Source organism: Oncorhynchus gorbuscha, unplaced genomic scaffold (assembly GCF_021184085.1).
Source record: "Oncorhynchus gorbuscha isolate QuinsamMale2020 ecotype Even-year unplaced genomic scaffold, OgorEven_v1.0 Un_scaffold_1313, whole genome shotgun sequence".
Classification (NCBI taxonomy): domain Eukaryota; kingdom Metazoa; phylum Chordata; class Actinopteri; order Salmoniformes; family Salmonidae; genus Oncorhynchus; species Oncorhynchus gorbuscha.
In genome coordinates, this window is record NW_025746125.1 from 137,723 (window position 1) to 157,973 (window position 20,251).

The window sequence follows — 20,251 nt, forward strand, 5'->3', positions numbered from 1 at the left end:
TATGTTGTCAGCCTCTCTGTCTATCTATCTGTTGTCAGCAACAAAGTAATGGGAGTCTTTGACGGCATCACAGAAGCACCGCATCACACAGTGGTGGGAAAAGCCAGGACGCGGAGAGAGGAGAAACATGGTGAGGCTTAAAACGATCCCCACGGGGCGCAAAGCTCGTTTAGAGACTGCTTGGCCTGCGGTGAGCTGCGAGCTTCTCTATTCTCATGCGGTCTGTCTCGAGCACCAACGTTGTGAGAGGATGTGGGAGGAGAGGTGTCACAGTGTCATACAATCATCAGCTGTGGTGAAATATCAGAGTGGAGCGACAAGGTAAAGAGATGGTTCCGTCGTTACTGCTCTCTTTCTTTCTCGTCCTCTCTTTTGTCTTCATCTTCCACTTCGGTGAACTTAGAATTGTCGGTGCGCCCTCTACCCTGCGTGAATGTCTAGGCCACAATAGAGGAACAAACATCTGTTCTCTCAACTTCAACAAAGAGAGAGAGAGATGGGCTTCCCCTATTACCTCCTTCCATCTCCTCTCTTTCTATCACTCCTTCCATCTCCCTCTCTTTCTACCCCTCCTTCCATCTCCCTCTCTTTCTATCCCTCCTTCCATCTCCCTCTCTTTCTATCCCTCCTTCCATCTCCCTCTTTTCTATCCCTCCTTCCATCTTCCTCTCTTTCTATCCCTCCTTCCATCTCCCTCTCTTTCTATCCCTCCTTCCATCTCCCTCTCTTTCTATCCCTCCTTCCATCTCCCTCTCTTTCTATCCCCCCCTCTCTTTCTATCCCTCCTTCCATCTCCCTCTCTTTCTATCCCTCCTTCCATCTCCCTCTCTTTCTATCCCTCCTTCCATCTCCCTCTTTTCTATCCCTCCTTCCATCTCCCTCTCTTTCTATCCCCCTCTCTTTCTATCCCTCCTTCCATCTCCCTCTTTCTATCCCTCCTTCCATCTCCCTCTCTTTCTATCCCTCCTTCCATCTCCCTCTCTTTCTATCCCTCCTTCCACCCCCCTCTCTTTCTATCCCTCCTTCCATCTTCCTCTCTTTCTATCCCTCCTTCCATCTCCCTCTCTTTCTATCCCTCCTTCCATCTCCCTCTCTTTCTATCCCTCCTTCCATCTCCCTCTCTTTCTATCCCTCCTTCCATCTCCCTCTCTTTCTATCCCTCCTTCCATCTCCCTCTCTTTCTATCCCTCCTTCCATCTCCCTCTCTTTCTATCCCTCCTTCCACCCCCTCTCTTTCTATCCCTCCTTCCATCTTCCTCTCTTTCTATCCCTCCTTCCATCTCCCTCTCTTTCAGTCCCTCCTTCCATCTCCCTCTCTTTCTATCCCTCCTTCCACCCCCTCTCTTTCTATCCCTCCTTCCATCTCCCTCTCTTTCTATCCCTCCTTCCATCTCCCTCTCTTTCTATCCCTCCTTCCATCTCCCTCTCTTTCTATCCCTCCTTCCATCTCCCTCTCTTTCTATCCCTCCTTCCATCTCCCTCTCTTTCTATCCCCTCTCTTTCTATCCTCCTTCCATCTCCTCTCTTTCTATCCCTCCTTCCATCTCCCTCTCTTTCTATCCCTCCTTCCATCTCCCTCTCTTTCTATCCCTCCTTCCATCCGCCTCTCTTTCTATCCCTCCTTCCATCTCCCTCTCTTTCTATCCCTCCTTCCATCTCCTCTCTTTCTATCCCTCCTTCCATCTCCTCTCTTTCTATCCCTCCTTCCATCTCCCTCTCTTTCTATCCCTCCTTCCATCTCCCTCTCTTTCTATCCCTCCTTCCATCCGCCTCTCTTTCTATCCCTCCTTCCATCTCCCTCTCTTTCTATCCCTCCTTCCATCTCCCTCTCTTTCTATCCCTCCTTCCATCTCCCTCTCTTTCTATCCCTCCTTCCATCTCCCTCTCTTTCTATCCCCCTCTCTTTCTATCCCTCCTTCCATCTCCCTCTCTTTCTATCCCTCCTTCCATCTCCCTCTCTTTCTATTCCTCCTTCCATCTCCCTCTCTTTCTATCCCTCCTTCCATCTCCCTCTCTTTCTATCCCTCCTTCCATCTCCCTCTCTTTCTATCCCTCCTTCCATCTCCCTCTCTTTCTATCCCTCCTTCCATCCGCCTCTCTTTCTATCCCTCCTTCCATCTCCCTCTCTTTCTATCCCTCCTTCCATCTCCCTCTTTCTATCCCTCCTTCCATCTCCCTCTCTTTCTATCCCTCCTTCCATCTCCCTCTCTTTCTATTCCTCCTTCCATCTCCCTCTCTTTCTATCCCTCCTTCCATCTCCCTCTCTTTCTATCCCTCCTTCCATCTCCTCTCTTTCTATCCCTCCTTCCATCTCCCTCTCTTTCTATCCCTCCTTCCATCTCCCTCTCTTTCTATCCCTCCTTCCATCTCCCTCTCTTTCTATTCCTCCTTCCATCTCCCTCTCTTTCTATTCCTCCTTCCATCTCCCTCTCTTTCTATCCCTCCTTCCATCCCCCTCTCTTTCTATCCCTCCTTCCATCTCCCTCTCTTTCTATCCCTCCTTCCATCCGCCTCTCTTTCTATCCCTCCTTCCATCTCCCTCTCTTTCTATCCCCCTCTCTTTCTATCCCTCCTTCCATCCCCCTCTCTTTCTATTCCTCCTTCCATCTCCCTCTCTTTCTATCCCCCTCTCTTTCTATCCCTCCTTCCATCTCCCTCTCTTTCTATCCCTCCTTCCATCTCCCTCTCTTTCTATCCCTCCTTCCATCTCCCTCTCTTTCTATCCCCCTCTCTTCTATCCCTCCTTCCATCTCCCTCTCTTTCTATCCCTCCTTCCATCTCCCTCTCTTTCTATCCCTCCTTCCATCTCCCTCTCTTTCTATCCCTCCTTCCATCTCCCTCTCTTTCTATCCCTCCTTCCATCTCCCTCTCTTTCTATCCCTCCTTCCATCTCCCTCTCTTTCTATCCTCCTTCCATCTCCCTCTCTTTCTATCCCCCTCTCTTTCTATCCCTCCTTCCATCTCCATCTCTTTCTATTCCTCCTTCCATCTCCCTCTCTTTCTATCCCCTCTCTTTCTATCCCTCCTTCCATCTCCCTCTCTTTCTATTCCTCCTTCCATCTCCCTCTCTTTCTATCCCCTCTCTTTCTATTCCTCCTTCCATCTCCCTCTCTTTCTATCCCCCTCTCTTTCTATCCCTCCTTCCATCTCCCTCTCTTTCTATTCCTCCTTCCATCTCCCTCTCTTTCTATCCCCCTCTCTTCTATTCCTCCTTCCATCTCCCTCTCTTTCTATCCCCCTTTTTCTATCCCTCCTTCCATCCCCCTCTCTTTCTATTCCTCCTTCCATCTCCCTCTCTTTCTATCCCCCTCTTTCTATTCCTCCTTCCATCTCCCTCTCTTTCTATCCCCTCTCTTTCTATCCCTCCTTCCATCTCCCTCTCTTTCTATCCCCTCTCTCTTTCTATCCCTCCTTCCATCTCCCTCTCCCACGTCCCGAGCCTCTGTCACCACTGGCCCCTACAGATCTGGCCTATTGACAAAACTAAAGACAAGACTAAAGACATTAACAGGAGACAGTGTGGCTGAGACTATAGAGGAGGAGGAGGAGGAGGGGGGGGGCTACCGGAGGTGGATTCTCAGATTCTCTGCTGTTTAAGCCTTGAATCACATTCTCTCTGCTTTCCCCTTACACTCTGTATCTGTCACAAAGAGCACCCTATTCCCTTTGTAGTGCACTACTTTTGACTAAAACTAGTGCATTATGTAGGAAATAGGTGCCCTTTCTCTCTCGCTCCCTCTGCTTATCCCACCCAGTGTCAGTCCCCACACAGCAGCTGCGTGCGTTAGATTCGGGGACTACGGGGAAGAATGTCTCTCGTAAGAGAGGCCAAGGCTCTGTGAGGTACAGCTGTCGTAGGTCATCCCACTTTCACCCCATTCTGTCTGACAGGCAAGTGGAGGGTTTAACTCCGGGACCCAGTAGGAATATGGAACTGATTGTAATCCATTCTTAATTCTCATTCTATGACGGAATGGAACCAAGCTGTGAGCTTTAAGCTCCACCCCAGTGGTGAAGCAGTCTATTAGTTGAACCACATGCAAAACAGATAACGTGAAGTAAAAACCAGAACAGACTGATAACTGAGCCTAAGATGTTTAAAAATTGCCTATGTAGAAGTAAGAATACTGATAGGACTTTTGTCTATAACAATATATCCACTCTGGACAGACCGAGACACAGAGACACTCACTGGACATCACAGGAGGTTGGCGGGACCTTAATTGGGGAGAACTGGCTGGTGGTAATGACTGGAGCAGAATAAGTGGAATGGTATCAAATACATCAAGCACGTGGTTTCCGTCTCTCTTCCATCCAGTTTTGATTTCTATGTGCCATATATTTTAAACTGTGCTGTTTCACAAACGTTCTCCACCTATATACATCCACGTGCCTTACACAAACAACACCAGGCGCGTAACAACACCACATTGGCATCCCCACAACAACAACAGCCATTCCCACCTCTCCAGCTCTCGTCTTCTTACCTGTGTCCTGCCTGAACTGGTGCATCGACTGCAGGTCTAGGATGTAGGGCGAGAGGCGGTTGTCGACTTGGCCTAGCACGACGCTCCCACCACGGGGATCGCTTCGTATCACCGCCTCGATGTGGTGGGAGACGGTCGGGCTGTAGGGCCGCCACCGCCCGTGTTCGTTGAGCCATTCCCACACGACCACAGCGGACGCATGGAGCATGGTGGCCCTGAAAAGAGAAGTGAGAAAATACTCCTCTGTTAGCAACCATGATTTAAAAAGAAGGCGCGACGTTGTGTTTACATCCGGAACCAGGCTAGACTTTTTTGTTCATTTGGATTTGGCTACAAAGTAGCCTATCGCTGTTTATTGAAACGAGGATCGATGTCTCATCACTGATTCCAACATCACTTGGCTCAATCTAGCCTATACGAAGTCCCGTAGTTTCTAAGTTATATGGGCTTGAAGCTAGGTGATATCTACACACAAATACAGGTCTCCTTAAATGAACAAAGAGGATCTTACATTTAGTCAGCCGGCGACGTGCTAATGTGAAGGAGCGCAGCATCTGGGCACAAACATCCGTGTCACTTTCATGGTCGAACACGGAGAAATCTGATTTTATACCCGGTTGTGATGCCTTCATAAACCGTGGACAGGCAAAGAAACGGAGAGAGTGCTCCTGTTATTCTCGTTGAAATACTTGCTTTTCAGTCACGTTCTAGCATAAAGAAACAAAATGTGTCCGACTGATTCTTATAAATCCCTTTGGCAGAGTCACTTGTTGCGCAAGTGGCGAGACCAAGCTACACTTCTGGAGTGGCGAGAGAAAGGAGCTCCGTTCCAGTCGTTGGGGCGTCGTGTGCTGAACTGTTCCAAACTGACATCCAACACCCCTCTCGTAATAGACCTACCTACCAATACCCGTAACTCCCGGATCGAGCTTTCACAAATCTTTGAAACCGGCTGGACAGGTATATACTACGCAGAGAGAACGGATTGGGTGTACAGTTGCATTCAGTACAATACAATTTCATTCACTACCAGGCACAACATGTTTGTGGGCGATTACTCAGCTCTTTGTGATCATTGGCTAATCATCGCGTCATTTTCCCTAGAAACGGTACAGTCGGCCTATTGAACATGTTTATTACATATCATTACTGTAACTATGTATCGTCCCTCGGGTGCGAGATGGGCTACATTAGGCTACAAGTAAACCAATTGTGTCAATTACTGTACACAACTACCTAGGCTAAGCACAAGAAATAAACCATTCAATAGGAAAACTTTCCAGTATCTATATAGGTTTTTTTATAGCCTCTCTATTGACTTGTCCAAGTTCAGAGAAAGGCGACTTGTTATGATAGAAGTGATTATGATGTATGGTGATCATGGAGCATTTGGAACGCATGTTTACGCACGGGCTAGTCCTTTTTTATAAACACAATCAAAACGCAAACAACAAATGCAGCATTTTATTGGTATTTGAAAATCACATACCTATTCACTAGTTACTTACGTTCGTTGCGTTGGAGGCTTGGTTTTAGAAATGGGTTCAAAACCAAGACTAACTATCCGCCCGTCTTCCACACGCATGTTTCTCATTTACAATCCTCAAGTGGCTTTAGTGATGGAAAAAATACGCCTTTTCATAAATCCATAAAATACAATTCAATTAAATTCCTGCGCGTATTTATTGGATATCGAATTCGAGTTCCAGGGTGGAATTGATTCAGTTTTCCAGAGCAAATATTGGACATATTTGATGTCCTCTGGCTAACCATACGTATCCGTCTCTGTATTCCGAAACTGAATATGTTCCATTCCGGAGGCTGGTACCTCCGTTCTATTTCTATACCACGCCCAAAGCCATAGGAGGCTGGTACCTCCGTTCTATTTCTATACCACGCCCAAAGCCATAGGAGGCTGGTACCTCCGTTCTATTTCTATACCACGCCCAAAGCCATAGGAGGCTGGTACCTCCGTTCTATTTCTATACCACGCCCAAAGCCATATGGTACTATTTCTATACCACGCCCAACGCCATAGGAGGCTGGTACCTCCGTTCTATTTCTATACCACGCCCAAAGCCATAGGAGGCTGGTACCTCCGTTCTATTTCTATACCACGCCCAAAGCCATAGGAGGCTGGTCCTCCGTTCTATTTCAAGCCCCATAGTCATGTGCATTGATTTTCCCAAAGTAGTAGTACGCCACTGGTGCAGATCTGCCCTGAAGTTATCCCAAATTGTAAATGCATTGGCAAACACAAAAATAGCAAGGTATAGTGTTGCCTTACAGGCTATGCCAACTGCAGGTGTATTTATTTGTGTGTCCATTCTGTGTTATTTTACTTGTATATACAGTTGAAGTCAGAAGTTTACATACACCTTAGCCAAATACATTTTCACAATTCCTGACATTTAATCCGAGTAAAAATCCCCTGTTTTATGTCAGTTAGGATCACCACTTTATTTTAAGAATGTGAAAATGTCAGAATATTAGTAGAGATACTGATTTATGGAACACTATCTTTTATTTCCTTCATCACATTCCCAGTGGGCCAGAAGTTTACATACACTCAAATAGTATTTGGTTGCCTTCAAATTGTTCAAAACTTGGGTCAAGCGTTTAGGGTAGCCTTCTACAAGCTTCCCACAATAAGTTGGGTGAATTTTGGCCCATTCCTCCTGACAGAGCTGGTGTAACTGAGTCAGGTTTGTAGGCCTCCTTACTCGCACATGCTTTTTCAGTTCTGCCCAAACATTTTCTATAGGATTGAGGTCAGGGCTTTGTGATGGCCACTCCAATACCTTGACTTTGTTGTCCTTTAGCCATTTTGCCACAACTTTGTAAGTATGCTTGGTGTCATTGTCCATTTGGAAGACTCATTTGCAATTATGTTGGGAACCAGTATACCACGGCTAAAGGCTGTATCCAGGCACTCCGCGTTGCGTTGTAAAGGGACAGCGGATTTTGGTCATAATACCACACCCCCTCGGGGCCTTATTGCTTAATTATCCACTTGAGCGCAACAAATGACAGGCTACAAACAACTTCTGAAAGGCTTGTTGACAAATGTCGTTCTTTGACGCCATCTAGTGGTTGAAGTTGAAAACACATTGCAAGTCAGAATGCAGGATATTGTTGTTGTCTTTATCGTGTTGATTTAAAATACTGATATAAGGATGTTTTACCAATAAAATTAAATCGATCAATTGAGGTCTTTGCAAGCAACCATATATATTTTTAGAATGCTAATAGAACTCTAATGAAAAACTATCCATGCCACAGTCAAAAACAGTCTGCGTTTCAGGCTCAACAGAACAGGGCTCCATAGCTCAGGGGTTAGAGCACTGGTCTTGTAAACCAGGGGTCGCGAGTTCAAATCTCGCTGGGGCCTGTATACTTTTTTTTTTTTCCTTTAATCGGATCAACACGTCGGTCTTTCACGTCCTAAACTTGGACAAGACAAAAAATAACTGCCACGATGTCTCATTTTATTTTTGTTCACGTTAATGACGTTAATAAATGACGTATGTTGATCAGAGGAAAACAATGAATTGCCAATAAATGAAGATTAAAGGAACAACACAGAGGCTGACAATAGCTTTTCCGTGCACATTGACACTTACAAATGGCCAATGGTGTATCTTTGCATCGGTAGGGTATTATTATCAACACGTACACATTGCCAATAGTGTATCTTTGCGCCGGTACTAGGTTAGCCGACCACAGAAAGAAATGGAACACTAGCGAGCTATGATGTAGCTACAGTAACTAGCTAAATTAACGTTAGTATAACCAAAGATACGATAACTGTCCCTATTCACCTGTGGGTAAAACCAAAACTCTATTAATCTGTGTTATAAACGTTACGATGCTGCCTGCAATACCCTTACAGTAACGTTAGCTATGGGGTTGAAAAGTGCCCCCGAGCCCTTGAGCTGAGCAACACAGAAACAATAGTCGCTTTCCGAGCAAGTCGAGACGTGATCTACCCTACGACTTTTCAAAATCAAAATCTTTCCACTTTCTCTGCCAGTCAGAGCCCGGATAGCTCAGTCGGTAGAGCATCAGACTTTTAATCTGAGGGTCCAGGGTTCAAGTCCCTGTTCGGGCGGTGTTTTTTTTCTTTTTACCGCTCTCGGTTGCCTTCTTCCTCATCTGCATAGACAGAACGAACGTTAACGAATATTATTATCGGCCTCGATAGCTTCTGTGACTGAGGTTAATTGGAATCATGTTGGGAAATACATGCTATAACGTTACATCTGGTGTTAGGCTTGTTAACTTTAGCTAGCTCGACAAACCCATCAAAACCATATTTTCAAGTAGAGAAGGACGCTTTTTAATACACAATACAAGTATGTGTGATATTTAACAATTTTTCAAATAAGTGAACTGAAATTAAGAAAGCCAACCACATTTTCCAACCGAGCTAGCGAACACGGTGCTCTCTAGTTAGCTAACGTTATCTAGTTGTATTGGATAGCTGCAAACAAGTCTGATACGTTGTGTGACATTATAGTAACAATACATTAACGCAATAATTACACCTAAAGCGTCGACTTCTCTTATAACTTACACGAGGGACAGTGTTTTAGTTGGTGTGTTCTTGCCTCACATTATTTAGCTAGCAGGCACATAACCAGCGCCAGGTCATGAAATCCCTCCGCCACAACCGCAGTGCCAAACCATCAAAGGCGCTACATGTTCAATCTGATGTCTGCCTTGGCTGTCAAGCATTTACCGTGATATGGCCTCTACAGAAGTCAGGGCATGTATACTTCTTATACTATGCGGAGCAGCGCAGGGCTGTTGTGAAGGAAGATCAAATCAAATCACACTTTATTTGTCACATGCGTCAAATACAACACGTGTAGACCTTAAAACTTGTTATGGATGGGGGCAGTATTGAGTAGCTTGGATAAATAAGGTGCCCAGAGTAAACTGCCTGCTACTCAGTCCCAGAAGCTAAGATATGCATATTATTAGTATATTTGGTTAGCAAACACTCTGAAGTTCCTAAAACTGTTTGAATGATGTCTGTGAGTATAACATAACTAATATGGCAGGCAAAAACCTGAGAAAAAAATCCAACCAGGAAGTAGGAAATCTGAGGTTTGTAGTTTTTCAACTCATTGCCTATTGAATACACAGTGTCTATGGGGTCATCTTTAGAACCTTGTTTGATGCTTCTACTGTGAAGTGGGTGGCGAATGAGAGGGGATTGAGTCAGAGGTCTGCCAGAGAGGCATGAGCTGACCACGTGCGTTCACATAAGAGTAAGCTTGCTTTCCATTGCATTTCTACCGACAAAGGAATTCTCCGGTTGGAACATTATTGAAGATCTATGATAAAAACATCCTAAAGATTGATTCTATACATCGTTTGACACTTTTCTACGGACTGTAACGGAACTTTTTTACTTTTTGTCTGCAGGCGCGTCATGATTTTGGATTACTGGGCTAAACGCGTGAACAAAAAGGAGGTATTTGGACATAAATTATGGATTTTATCAAACATTTAATGTGGAACTGGGATTCCTGGGAGTGCATTCTGATGAAGATCATGAAAGGTAAGTGAATATTTATAATGCTATTTCTGACTTCTGTTGACTACACAACATGGTGGAAATCTGTGTGGGTTGTTTTGGTCTCTGAGTGCTGTACTCAGATTATTGCACTGTGTGCTTTTTGGGTAAAGCTTTTTTGAAATTTGACACAGTGGTTGCATTAAGGAGAAGTTTATCTAAAGTTCCATGCATAACAGTTGTATGTTTTAGCAATGTTTATTATGAGTATATCTGTAAATTGATGTGGCTCTCTGCAAAATCACCGGATGTTTAGGAACTACTGGAAAATAACGCGGCAATGTACACTGAGATTTTTTGATATAAATATGAACTTTATCAAACAAAACATACATGTATTGTGTAACATGAAGTCCTATGAGTATCATCTGATGAAGATCATCAAAGGTTAGTGATTAATTTATCTCTTTTTCTGCTTTTTGTGACTCCTCTCTTTGGCTGGAAAAATGGCTGTTTTTCTGTGACTAGGCACTCACCTAACATAATTGCTTGGTGTGCTTTTGTCGTGAAGTCTTTTTGAAATCGGACACTGTGGTGGGATTAACAAGAATTGTATCTTTAAAATGGTCTCAAATACTTATGAGATTTCTGTTGTTTGAATTTGTCTCCATGCACTTTCACTGGCTGTTGTTATATCGATCCCGTTAGCGCGATCTCAGCCCAAAGAGGTTTAACCAACAGTGCAGTTCAAGAAGAGTTAAGAAAATATGTACCAAATAAACGAAAGTAAAACATAATAAAAAAGTAACACAATAAAATAATGTAAATAGTCCGGGTGGCCATTTGGTTAATTGTTCAGCAGTTATGGGGGCTTGGGGTTGAAGCTGTTAAGGAGCCGTTTGTTCCTATACTTGATGCTCTGGTACCGCTTGCCATGCGGTAGCAGAGAAAACGGTCCATGACTTGGGTGACTTGGAGTCTCTGACACTTTTTTGGGCTTGGATGGAAAGGAAGCTTGGTCCCAGTGATGTACTGGGCCGTATGCACTATCCTCTGTAGCCTTACGGTCAGATGCCGAGCAGTTGCCATACCAGGTGGTGATGCAACCGGTCAGGATGCTCTCGATGGTGCAGCTGTCAAGGATGGGAGTTTATGTTTATACAAGACCTCCCGACCTCACCTACCTTCAACCAATCATGCCCTCTGCATTGTTACAACATTTGAGAGGCCATGGCGATACGGTATGGAGCTCAAGTTGGTCTCTGCATGGCTCCGGGGGCCGCAATTCTGTCACACCATCCATAGGGCACCTCAGACCACATTTTCGGACCAAGCACCAATTGGCTCTTAGCTTTGGGTAGTAAGCGAATTAACGGAACCGAATCACATTGGTGAAAGAGTTGTTCACTTGGCTCCCTGATTTGCATACTGCTACTTCTCCTTTTTGAGCTATTTATTTTTTCTGCAGATACATTACAAACTAATTGTAAAGAGGGTGAGTCCTCACTGCAGAAACAATAAATAGTGAGGAGATCACAGCAATCTGGTGCATGTAATACATTGTTTTTGCAGGACATCTAATCATTTGGCCAGATCTGACATATGGACCGGCTCGGAGCCAAATGATCCGGCTCACTGAAAAGACTCACCGAAAATGACAATCACTACAAAAGTTACAGGTGCTTGCGCCAGTTTCTCAAAACAGTTTCGACACAGGTTTACACTTTGTGAACAATAATATTTCTTACATTTGATCAAAGAAACGTAAATATAGCAAACATTCTTTATAATCATTTAGCAAATACATATATTTATTACGCATCATGTAATACGTTATAATAATACATTCATCTGTTATCGAGGATCCTTGGGACGTGCCTACCCCACAGAAGTTGAAATGTAAAATAGTTAATGTAAGGATTAAAGTATTGCTTGTGGATTAAGGTTAGGATTTAGGGTAGGGACGTCTCAAGTGTATCACTGACCCAAAAATAATCATAGTTTACTTAAAAATTATGGTGTACGTCTGCCCTCTTGTGGGGATATTGTCTATTACACGTACCGTGATATCCCCTTTGATATCAAGCAAGGCCAGATTAAATGTGACATTGATCTTGACTAGTAAACCTTCCAGTTACAATATCAGTAGCACCACCACCAGAGAGATGAATGATTCCTCCTTTATACCTTACCAGCTTCCCTTTCATATTCACACACTCAAAGGATCCTCCTTTATACCTCTCACCCCCCAATAAAATGCTTATGCTGGTTTAAAATCACTAGCTTTAAACTGGAAGACTAGGCAGAACATCAGCAAAGACTGGGCCCTAGATAAAATAAACCCTGTATCATTTGATTCAAGGCAATCAAGCTACAGTCATTGGCTACCGATTCATATAGTAAACTATGATAGGAAGACATCCACATCCACTTCAGTGAACATAGAACATTTCATCCAACATTTCACGACAACAAAGAAGTTGGCAACCAGAACATACTACTTTCATACATAACTCAACTCCCTGTGCTACTCTTCTCCTGCTCTAGCAGTGTCCCACTTTCAGCTACTGGGAGATGGAGCTCCTCCTCTTCCTCTGTGCGTTCATCCATCCCCTCAGGACACGTGGCCTCATCAAGATGATCATCACAACAATTCTGGATTCTTTGAACTTCTGACAACGGTTGGCTGTCCTGAACTGGAACAGGAAGATCCTCAATGGACAGATGTGCTGGTGATGCTGTGTTGATCATCGTGGTGTCCTCTTTTCCCGTGACTGTGAAGCCCACTGTTGGCTGTCTCCTTTTTCTCTTGTGAATCGCCAGTAACACGAGCACACAAATGATTAACAGAAGTAGAATATTTATTCCTATCACTGGTACCCTACTCCTTTCTCTATCAATCATTGCAGGCTCCGATCGCTTTTCTAGAGAAAGATAGAAAATAGTAGTGTTAGTGCAGCAAAGATAAGGGAAATGACAACAATATTATACTGAAGCAATAAGGCCTGAGGGGGTGTGGTCTTTGGCTGACAGCCGTGGTATATCAGCCTATCAGCATTCAGGGCTCGAACCACCCAGTTTATAATCTCAACTAGCGAAGACAACAATAGAAAACAGCAAGACTGCCATGACTAAATACTATTCTCTTTAAATATTACACTAACACTACATCTACTATTATGATAATAATAAGACAAAGAACAATGTCTATACGTTAAAAAGTGAATATTAAATACAATACTTAAGTGAGAAAATAATTCAATAGACATCCCACCGTTAACAGTGAGAGTGACTCCATGTGGATATCCTGGCTTACTATCCTGGTTGAAGAAGCACAGGTAGGTCCCCTGGTCAGACGAGCGTACACCGGTGAAGGTGAGGGACAGGTCACCCTCTCCGTAACCATCCCTGGTCACTGATGTCCTGTCAATGAATCCAGGGCCAAAGGTAGTATTGGTCGGGTCAATCTTCAGCACAGTCTGTCCATCTTTCTCCCACTGGACATAAATCTCACCATCGGTTGCCTGCTTATTGGTTGAGCCATAGCAGTGAAGTGTGACATTATCTCCGACGTGAGCTGATATTTCTGTCGGGACTGTTAGATGAGGAGGGAGAAGAGGGGTGGGCCTTGAATGGTGTGCCATTGTGAAAGTAATTGAATTAGATATAGGTCTACATGGAATGTATGACAATTAAAGTGAATGGGGAAGGTGCTGGGGGTTAAGGTTAGAGAGAAGGTGCTGGGGGTTAAAGTGAAGGGGGAAGTTGCTGGGGGTTAAGGTTAGAGAGAAGGTGCTGGGGGTTAAAGTGAAGGGGGAAGGTGCAGGGGGTTAAGGTCAGAGATAAGGTTCTGGAGGATTAATGTTAGAGAGAAGGTGCTGGGGGTTAAGGTCAGAGAAGATGCTGGGGGTTTAAGGTCAGAGAGAAGATGCTGGGGGTTTTAAGGTCAGAGAGAAAGATGCTGGGGGTTTAAGGTCAGAGAGAAGGTGCTGGGGGTTAAGGTTAGAGAGAAGGTGCTGGGGGTTAAGGTTAGAGAGAAGGTGCTGGGGGTTAAGGTTAGAGAGAAGGTGCTGGGGGTTAAGGTCAGAGAGAAGGTGCTGGGGGTTAAGGTTAGAGAGAAGGTGCTGGGGGTTAAGGTTAGAGAGAAGGTGCTGGGGGTTAAGGTTAGAGAGAAGGTGCCTGGGGGTTAAGGTTAGAGAGAAGGTGCCTGGGGGTTAAGGTTAGAGAGAAGGTGCTGGGGGTTAAGGTGAGAGAGAAGGTGCTGGGGGTTAAGGTTAGAGAGAAGGTGCTGGGGGTTAAGGTTAGAGAGAAGGTGCTGGGGGATGAAGGTCAGAGAGAAGGTGCCTGGGGGTTAAGTTTAGAGAGAAGGTGCCTGGGGGTTAAGGTTAGAGAGAAGGTGCTGGGGGTTAAGGTCAGAGAGAAGGTGCTGGTGGGTTAAGGTCAGAGAGAAGGTGCCTGGGGGTTAAGTTTAGAGAGAAGGTGCCTGGGGGTTAAGGTTAGAGAGAAGGTGCTGGGGGGTTAAGGTCAGAGAGAAGGTGCTGGTGGGTTAAGGTCAAAGAGAAGGTGCTGGGGAGTTAAGGTCAGAGAGAAGGTGCTGGGGGGGTTAAAGTTAGCGTAGTGTGAAAGCCAAAAGGAGAGGAGTGGAGGATGAGGGAATGAAGGATAAATGGACATGAGTTGAATATTACAATATTGCTTCACATCTGCAACATCTTACCCAGAACATCTAGCTTCACATCTGCAACATTCCGTTTATCACAGACACACTCATATGAGCCCTTGTCATTGTACACCGCAGAGCTGATTGTGAGAGAGAGGTCTTTGTTGATTTCCACCCTCTTCTCAAAGCGCTTTCCTTCAATTAATTTTCCTTGGTCAATCTTGGCAACGTCCTGGCCATCCACAATCCTCCAAACGATGCCAATGTCACAGGTTGCATTGCAAGGGAGAGTGACAGAGTGCTTCAAATTCACAGTTTTAAGAATGATACCATTGGCAATCGAGGGGCATTCTGTGGAAATGGTCGGGAAGGAAAATAAATACAAGGATTATAATGTTTACATATTTGTATCCAAACTAAATCCTCAACATATTTAACATTAGGCTAATACAGTGAACACGCTCAATGATGTTGATCAAGAGGCCAGTTAACACAAAAAGAAAATAGTGTATCTAAAATGATTCATTTAGGAAAAGCGTACCAAGAAGGCCAACCATCAATGTAAAAACACAGCAGAAGAGTTTCCAACCCATGCTGTGCTCTACTGCCCCAGGATTCAACATCTGTGAAAATGAACAAGCATTTTAAGATGTGGATTATTGTTGTAATGCCTAAACTATTTAGCCTACACTAAAATAGTAGCCTACTAAGAAACTATCATCTTTGTTGCATAACGTTTTGCTGTGGTTTGCTACAGTGTGCACTACTGCTTGGGTGTGCACTATACACCCCTATAAAAAAACTTTCTCTTCAGACCATTGCCGTCCATTAAAACAACATTCATTCATCACATACACCTTACAAACTAAGAAACAAGTATCATATTCCACCCCCGACCCCCAAACAAACAGATTTTCAATAGAATATACTTCATTTACCAAACTATAGATTTTTTACCTAGGGCGTTGGTTGTCCTGAGAAATAACTACTTTCGTTTTCTTCTTCTTCATTGGACTATTTAAGGCGCATTACCGCCACCAATTGGACTGGAGTGTTAACCAGAGACAGGAAGGTCTAAATCCTACCCATGATTCTCATCTCCCTAAGGAAGCGTAATACATCATTAAATACTACAGCCGCTGAAGATTTTCCCAGCAGTTCACTTAATATTGGCTCTTTAATTTGTTTATTTATTTTGCACCCCATTATTTTTATTTCTACTTTGCACATTCTTCCATTGCAAAACTACCATTCCAGTGTTTACTTGCTATATTGTGTTTACTTTGCCACCATGGCCTTTTTTGCCTTTACCTCCCTTATCTCACCTCATTTGCTCACATTGTATATAGACTTGTTTATACTGTATTATTGACTGTATGTTTGTTTTACTCCATGTGTAACTCTGTGTCGTTGTATGTTTCGAACTGCTTTGCTTTATCTTGGCCAGGTCTCAATTGTAAATGAGAACTTGTTCTCAACTTGCCTACCTGGTTAAATAATGGTGAAAAAACAACATTACTCCTTAAATCTAACAATAATCTCCCCCTTTCCCTCCCATATTGCTTGCACTGAAATGGAACATGTTCCACTGTCTCCATCTCCTCCTGACAGTGATGACATCACCCAGTCGGTTGTTTTCCTACCAATTTCAATGTCCTGTTGAGCCTTGTGTTTCCCAGTCTCAGCCTTGTGATTACACTTTCCTCCCTTCCCCCTCTGCCTGAGGACCTCCCTGCCCCCTCTGCCTGAGGACCTCCCTGCCCCCTCTGCCTGAGGACCTCCCTGCCCCCCACATTTTCCTAGATATTATACAGGTGTCTTCCCTTTCCCTTCCTGTTCCACAACTCTTATACAGGTGTCTTCCCTTTCCCTTCCTGTTCCACAACTCTTATACAGGTGTCTTCCCTTTCCCTTCCTGTTCCACAACTCTTATACAGGTGTCTTCCCTTTCCCTTCCTGTTCCACAACTCTTATACAGGTGTCTTCCCTTTCCTTCCTGTTCCACAACTCTTATACAGGTGTCTTCCCTTTCCCTTCCTGTTCCACAACTCTTATACAGGTGTCTTCCCTTTCCCTTCCTGTTCCACAACTCTTATACAGGTGTCTTCCCTTTCCCTTCCTGTTCCACAACTCTTATACAGGTGTCTTCCCTTTCCCTTCCTGTTCCACAACTCTTATACAGGTGTCTTCCCTTTCCCTTCCTGTTCCACAACTCTTATACAGGTGTCTCCCCTTTCCCTTCCTGTTCCACAACTCTTATACAGGTGTCTCCCCTTTCCCTTCCTGTTCCACAACTCCCTTTTTCCCTTCCTGTTCCACAACTCTTATACAGGTGTCTCCCCTTTCCCTTCCTGTTCCACAACTCTTATACAGGTGTCTCCCTTTCCTTCCTGTTCCACAACTCTTATACAGGTGTCTCCCCTTTCCCTTCCTGTTCCACAACTCTTATACAGGTGTCTTCCTTTCCCTTCCTGTTCCACAACTCTTATACAGGTGTCTCCCCTTTCCCTTCCTGTTCCACAACTCTTATACAGGTGTCTCCCTTTCCCTTCCTGTTCCACAACTCTTATACAGGTGTCTCCCCTTTCCCTTCCTGTTCCACAACTCTTATACAGGTGTCTTCCCTTTCCCTTCCTGTTCCACAACTCTTATACAGGTGTCTTCCCTTTCCCTTCCTGCTCCACAACTCTTATACAGGTGTCCTCCCTTTCCCTTCCTGCTCCACAACTCTTATACAGGTGTTTTTTCCCTTCCTGTTCCACAACTCTTGGTGTCTTCTTCCTGTTCCACTGAATGACAAATCCATTTCCCTTCCTGTTCCACATTTAGGATGTTTGTTCCACAACTCTTAGGTGTCTGCCCTTTCCCTTCCTGTTCCACAACTCTTATACAGGTCCATTTCCCTCCTGTTCCACTTATATAGGTTTCCCTTTCCCTTCCTGTTCCACAACTCTTATACAGGTGTCTTCCCTTCCCTTCCTGTTCCACAACTCCAGGTGTCTCCCCTTTCCCTTCCTGTTCCACTCTCATTCCCCTGTTCCACAACTCCCACATGAGCTGGTACCCAGAGGAACATCACAAACACCCCTTTCCCTTCCTGTTTCACCCTGTACAAGCACTGTAAGACCTCATACAATACACCCTGTCTGCTCTGTTCCACAGACACACATGAATTTAAGCTCATCAGTGCTGCACAGGAGTCAGACTAGATGACTTCCTGTTCCACCTCTTCATACAGTGTCTTCCCTTTCCCTTCCTGCAGCCAAGAGTATGGACATCTTCTATTGTGTAAACAGATAAATGACCTGTTGCTCTTTCGTCACTGCCACGTTAAACTCACAAAACCCCCGCTGTTCCTGTCCTGCCTTTTTTAGGGTCATTAGATCCATCTGTGAATATATTAAAGAAAGCATAGTACAGTGTAAATAAATGTTTCACAACTGAATCTAAAAGCTGTTCCTTCCTCAACATCTATTAGCCTCTCAAGCAACCCTAGATAGATCACTAGCTGAGGGAACAACCAAGGTGGGAGAGCAGGAAAACCACGACGACGACACCGGTAAACAGTGTCCTTTGCTCCCGCTTGCCCAACACCTGCCCTCACCGTTAACAGAACTGCATGAAAACATTGCTGGGGTCGAAGGACACTGTCTATCGGTGTACGGCTAGCCAGCTACCGTTGTCGCCACCTTCTTCTGTAGGGTTTGTCGGTGATTGGCATCAAACGTTATTGTGCATCACCCTCTGTACTGGAACGCCCCCCCCCGCCTCCTTCATGTCATAGTTTAAAAATGTACAGTACAACTATAAAGAGGGGTTCCTGCAGATGCAGGAATGACCACATGTTATATAACTAGGCAAGTCAGTTAAGAACAAATTCTTATTTACAATGACGGCCTACGCCGGACGCTGCTGGGTCAATTGTGCGCCGCCCTATGGGAGTCCTAACCACGGTCGGATGTAATGCAGCCTGGAATCGAACCAAGGACTACAGTGACGCCTCTTGCCCTGAGATCCATTGTTTCAGACTGTTGCGCCACTAGGGAGTCCTGAGTGTGGGAACGCCCAGAAATGCGGGCCGCAATTGCACCCTTCTTGGTTGTCAGCCTATAGCCATGTACTCTTTGGATGCATACAAATAAACAAATACATAAAACATTTATAAAAAATGAATACATTGTTGCATTGATCCATTTGCTGCGATAATAAGGGATAGAGATGATACGATATAGGATTTGTATTTGATCATTTCCTTGAAAAATAACTTGTACACATGAGTCCTCCAAATCAGGTTAATCATCAATATCACCGTTAATGATGATAGTGATAACGCAATTATTTATATTTTGCAAGTATGATTACCTTTTGAAACAGACGTCACGTTCTGAATTTGTTCAGCACATTTTGTTGGATCATACCGGTGTCAGGGTCGTGTAGTTGCTTACAACGACCACTAGATGGTAGTGTAGCCTCATTCCTTAAACCCTTGCTCAGTTAGAAATCAATCTGACCCCAGTGATGGTAACTCTTATCCGCAGAGGACCTGCTGGGGAACTTTTGTTACAGCCAGGCAATCACTCACCTCATTCAACCAATTACAGTCTTGGTGGAAGGATATGACTACTTGTGCTGACTGTGTACCTCGACAACCGTGTTTGAGGATGGAATAACCTCTGGGCTATGTGGTTGTCTTTGAATCTGGGACGTGTCTTTCCATGTTGATGATACTGTACGTTGGTCTGACTCTATGCTTAAGGGCCTGAAATAGTCGAACGGTGGTTCAAAGAGAATGAGTCAATGTTGAACTAATGTTTTACTAAGGTTGAATTTCCGTCTCTCTATGACCCAAGTCTCTGCCCACAGAGAAGCCATTCAGATGTCATATCCAGACAGACTGACTGTAAAACCACCAGTCTGTGTGGCCGCCCAGCAGAGAACTGGCTGGGGGAGAGGGATCAGGGCCAGATTAGCCACATTTGGGACGTGAAGTCACTGGGAGGTGTGTGTGTGTATGTGCTTGTGTGTATCTGTGTATGTGCGTTAGAGCTATAGAATGTCTCATAATATTATTATGTCAACTTTAAGACAACCTTCATGCAAGCCATGTTTTTCTTCATGTTGACACATACCATGTCTTCATCACTGATAATTCCTGTTGTCACAACACTAAACGTCTCATGCGCTTGTCATGCATTTGTAATCAGGTCATCTACACAGACAGAGCTACCATGGTTACGTCCCAAATGGCACCCTATTCCCTATGGGTCCTGGTCAAAAGTAGTGCACTATGTAGGGAATAGGGTTCCATTTAAAACTTCTAGTGACTCCCAAACCCGCATGCGGGAGCGTAATCATCGCCTGAATCTAATTAGCATAAAACACTGAACACACCTCAGCAGGGTTGGGGTCAATTCCATTTCAATTCCAGTCAATTCTGAAAATAAACCAAATTCCAATTTCACGTTTTGCTCACTGACAAGCATTAAAGAGAATTTGACTCCCAGAATTGCCTGGAATTATAATGGAAAGGACCCCAACTCTGCACCTCAGGTTTCACAACACCGCATGAGGTAACGTCAC

General features: G+C 44.5%; 2 protein-coding genes and 2 non-coding genes across 4 annotated transcripts in view; 2 read left to right on the top strand and 2 right to left on the bottom strand.

Moving 5' to 3' along the window:
* The window catches only part of LOC124022256 (E3 ubiquitin-protein ligase DTX4-like), a 53,671-nt gene extending 47,557 nt beyond the window's left edge, over positions 1–6,114 (bottom strand). Inside the window, exons 1-2 of the mRNA XM_046337195.1 lie at positions 5,996–6,114; positions 4,488–4,702 (exon numbers count right to left, since the gene is read on the bottom strand). Of these exons, the coding sequence (XP_046193151.1) occupies positions 4,488–4,702; positions 5,996–6,081 (301 nt within the window). The 5' untranslated portion in view covers positions 6,082–6,114. The remainder of the gene's footprint in view (positions 1–4,487; positions 4,703–5,995) is intronic.
* Positions 6,115–7,805: 1,691 nt separating this feature from the next.
* Positions 7,806–7,878, top strand: trnat-ugu. The gene has a single exon. It is a non-coding gene; the product is annotated as a tRNA-Thr (tRNA).
* Positions 7,879–8,525: 647 nt separating this feature from the next.
* On the top strand, positions 8,526–8,598 carry trnak-uuu. The gene has a single exon. It is a non-coding gene; the product is annotated as a tRNA-Lys (tRNA).
* A 3,182-nt stretch (positions 8,599–11,780) lies between these two features.
* LOC124022255 lies at positions 11,781–15,705 on the bottom strand. Its single transcript, XM_046337194.1, has 5 exons — positions 15,629–15,705; positions 15,213–15,294; positions 14,729–15,022; positions 13,286–13,606; positions 11,781–12,935 (listed from the first exon to the last, which is right to left on the bottom strand). The coding sequence occupies exons 2-5, from the start codon at positions 15,292–15,294 to the stop codon at positions 12,526–12,528; spliced, it is 1,107 nt and encodes a 368-aa protein (XP_046193150.1). The 5' UTR covers positions 15,629–15,705; the 3' UTR covers positions 11,781–12,525.
* Between the last annotated feature and the right edge of the window lie 4,546 nt (positions 15,706–20,251).

Bases quoted from the DNA above. Each gene is read 5' to 3' on its own strand.
- LOC124022255 (XM_046337194.1), bottom strand. From the start codon at position 15,294: ATGTTGAATCCTGGGGCAGTAGAGCACAGCATGGGTTGGAAACTCTTC. The intron at 15,023-15,212 runs GTACGCTTTTCC...CCATTTCCACAG, and splicing joins ATTGATGGTTGGCCTTCTTG to AATGCCCCTCGATTGCCAAT. The intron at 12,936-13,285 runs GTGGGATGTCTA...ATCTTTCTCTAG, and splicing joins AGTCACTCTCACTGTTAACG to AAAAGCGATCGGAGCCTGCA.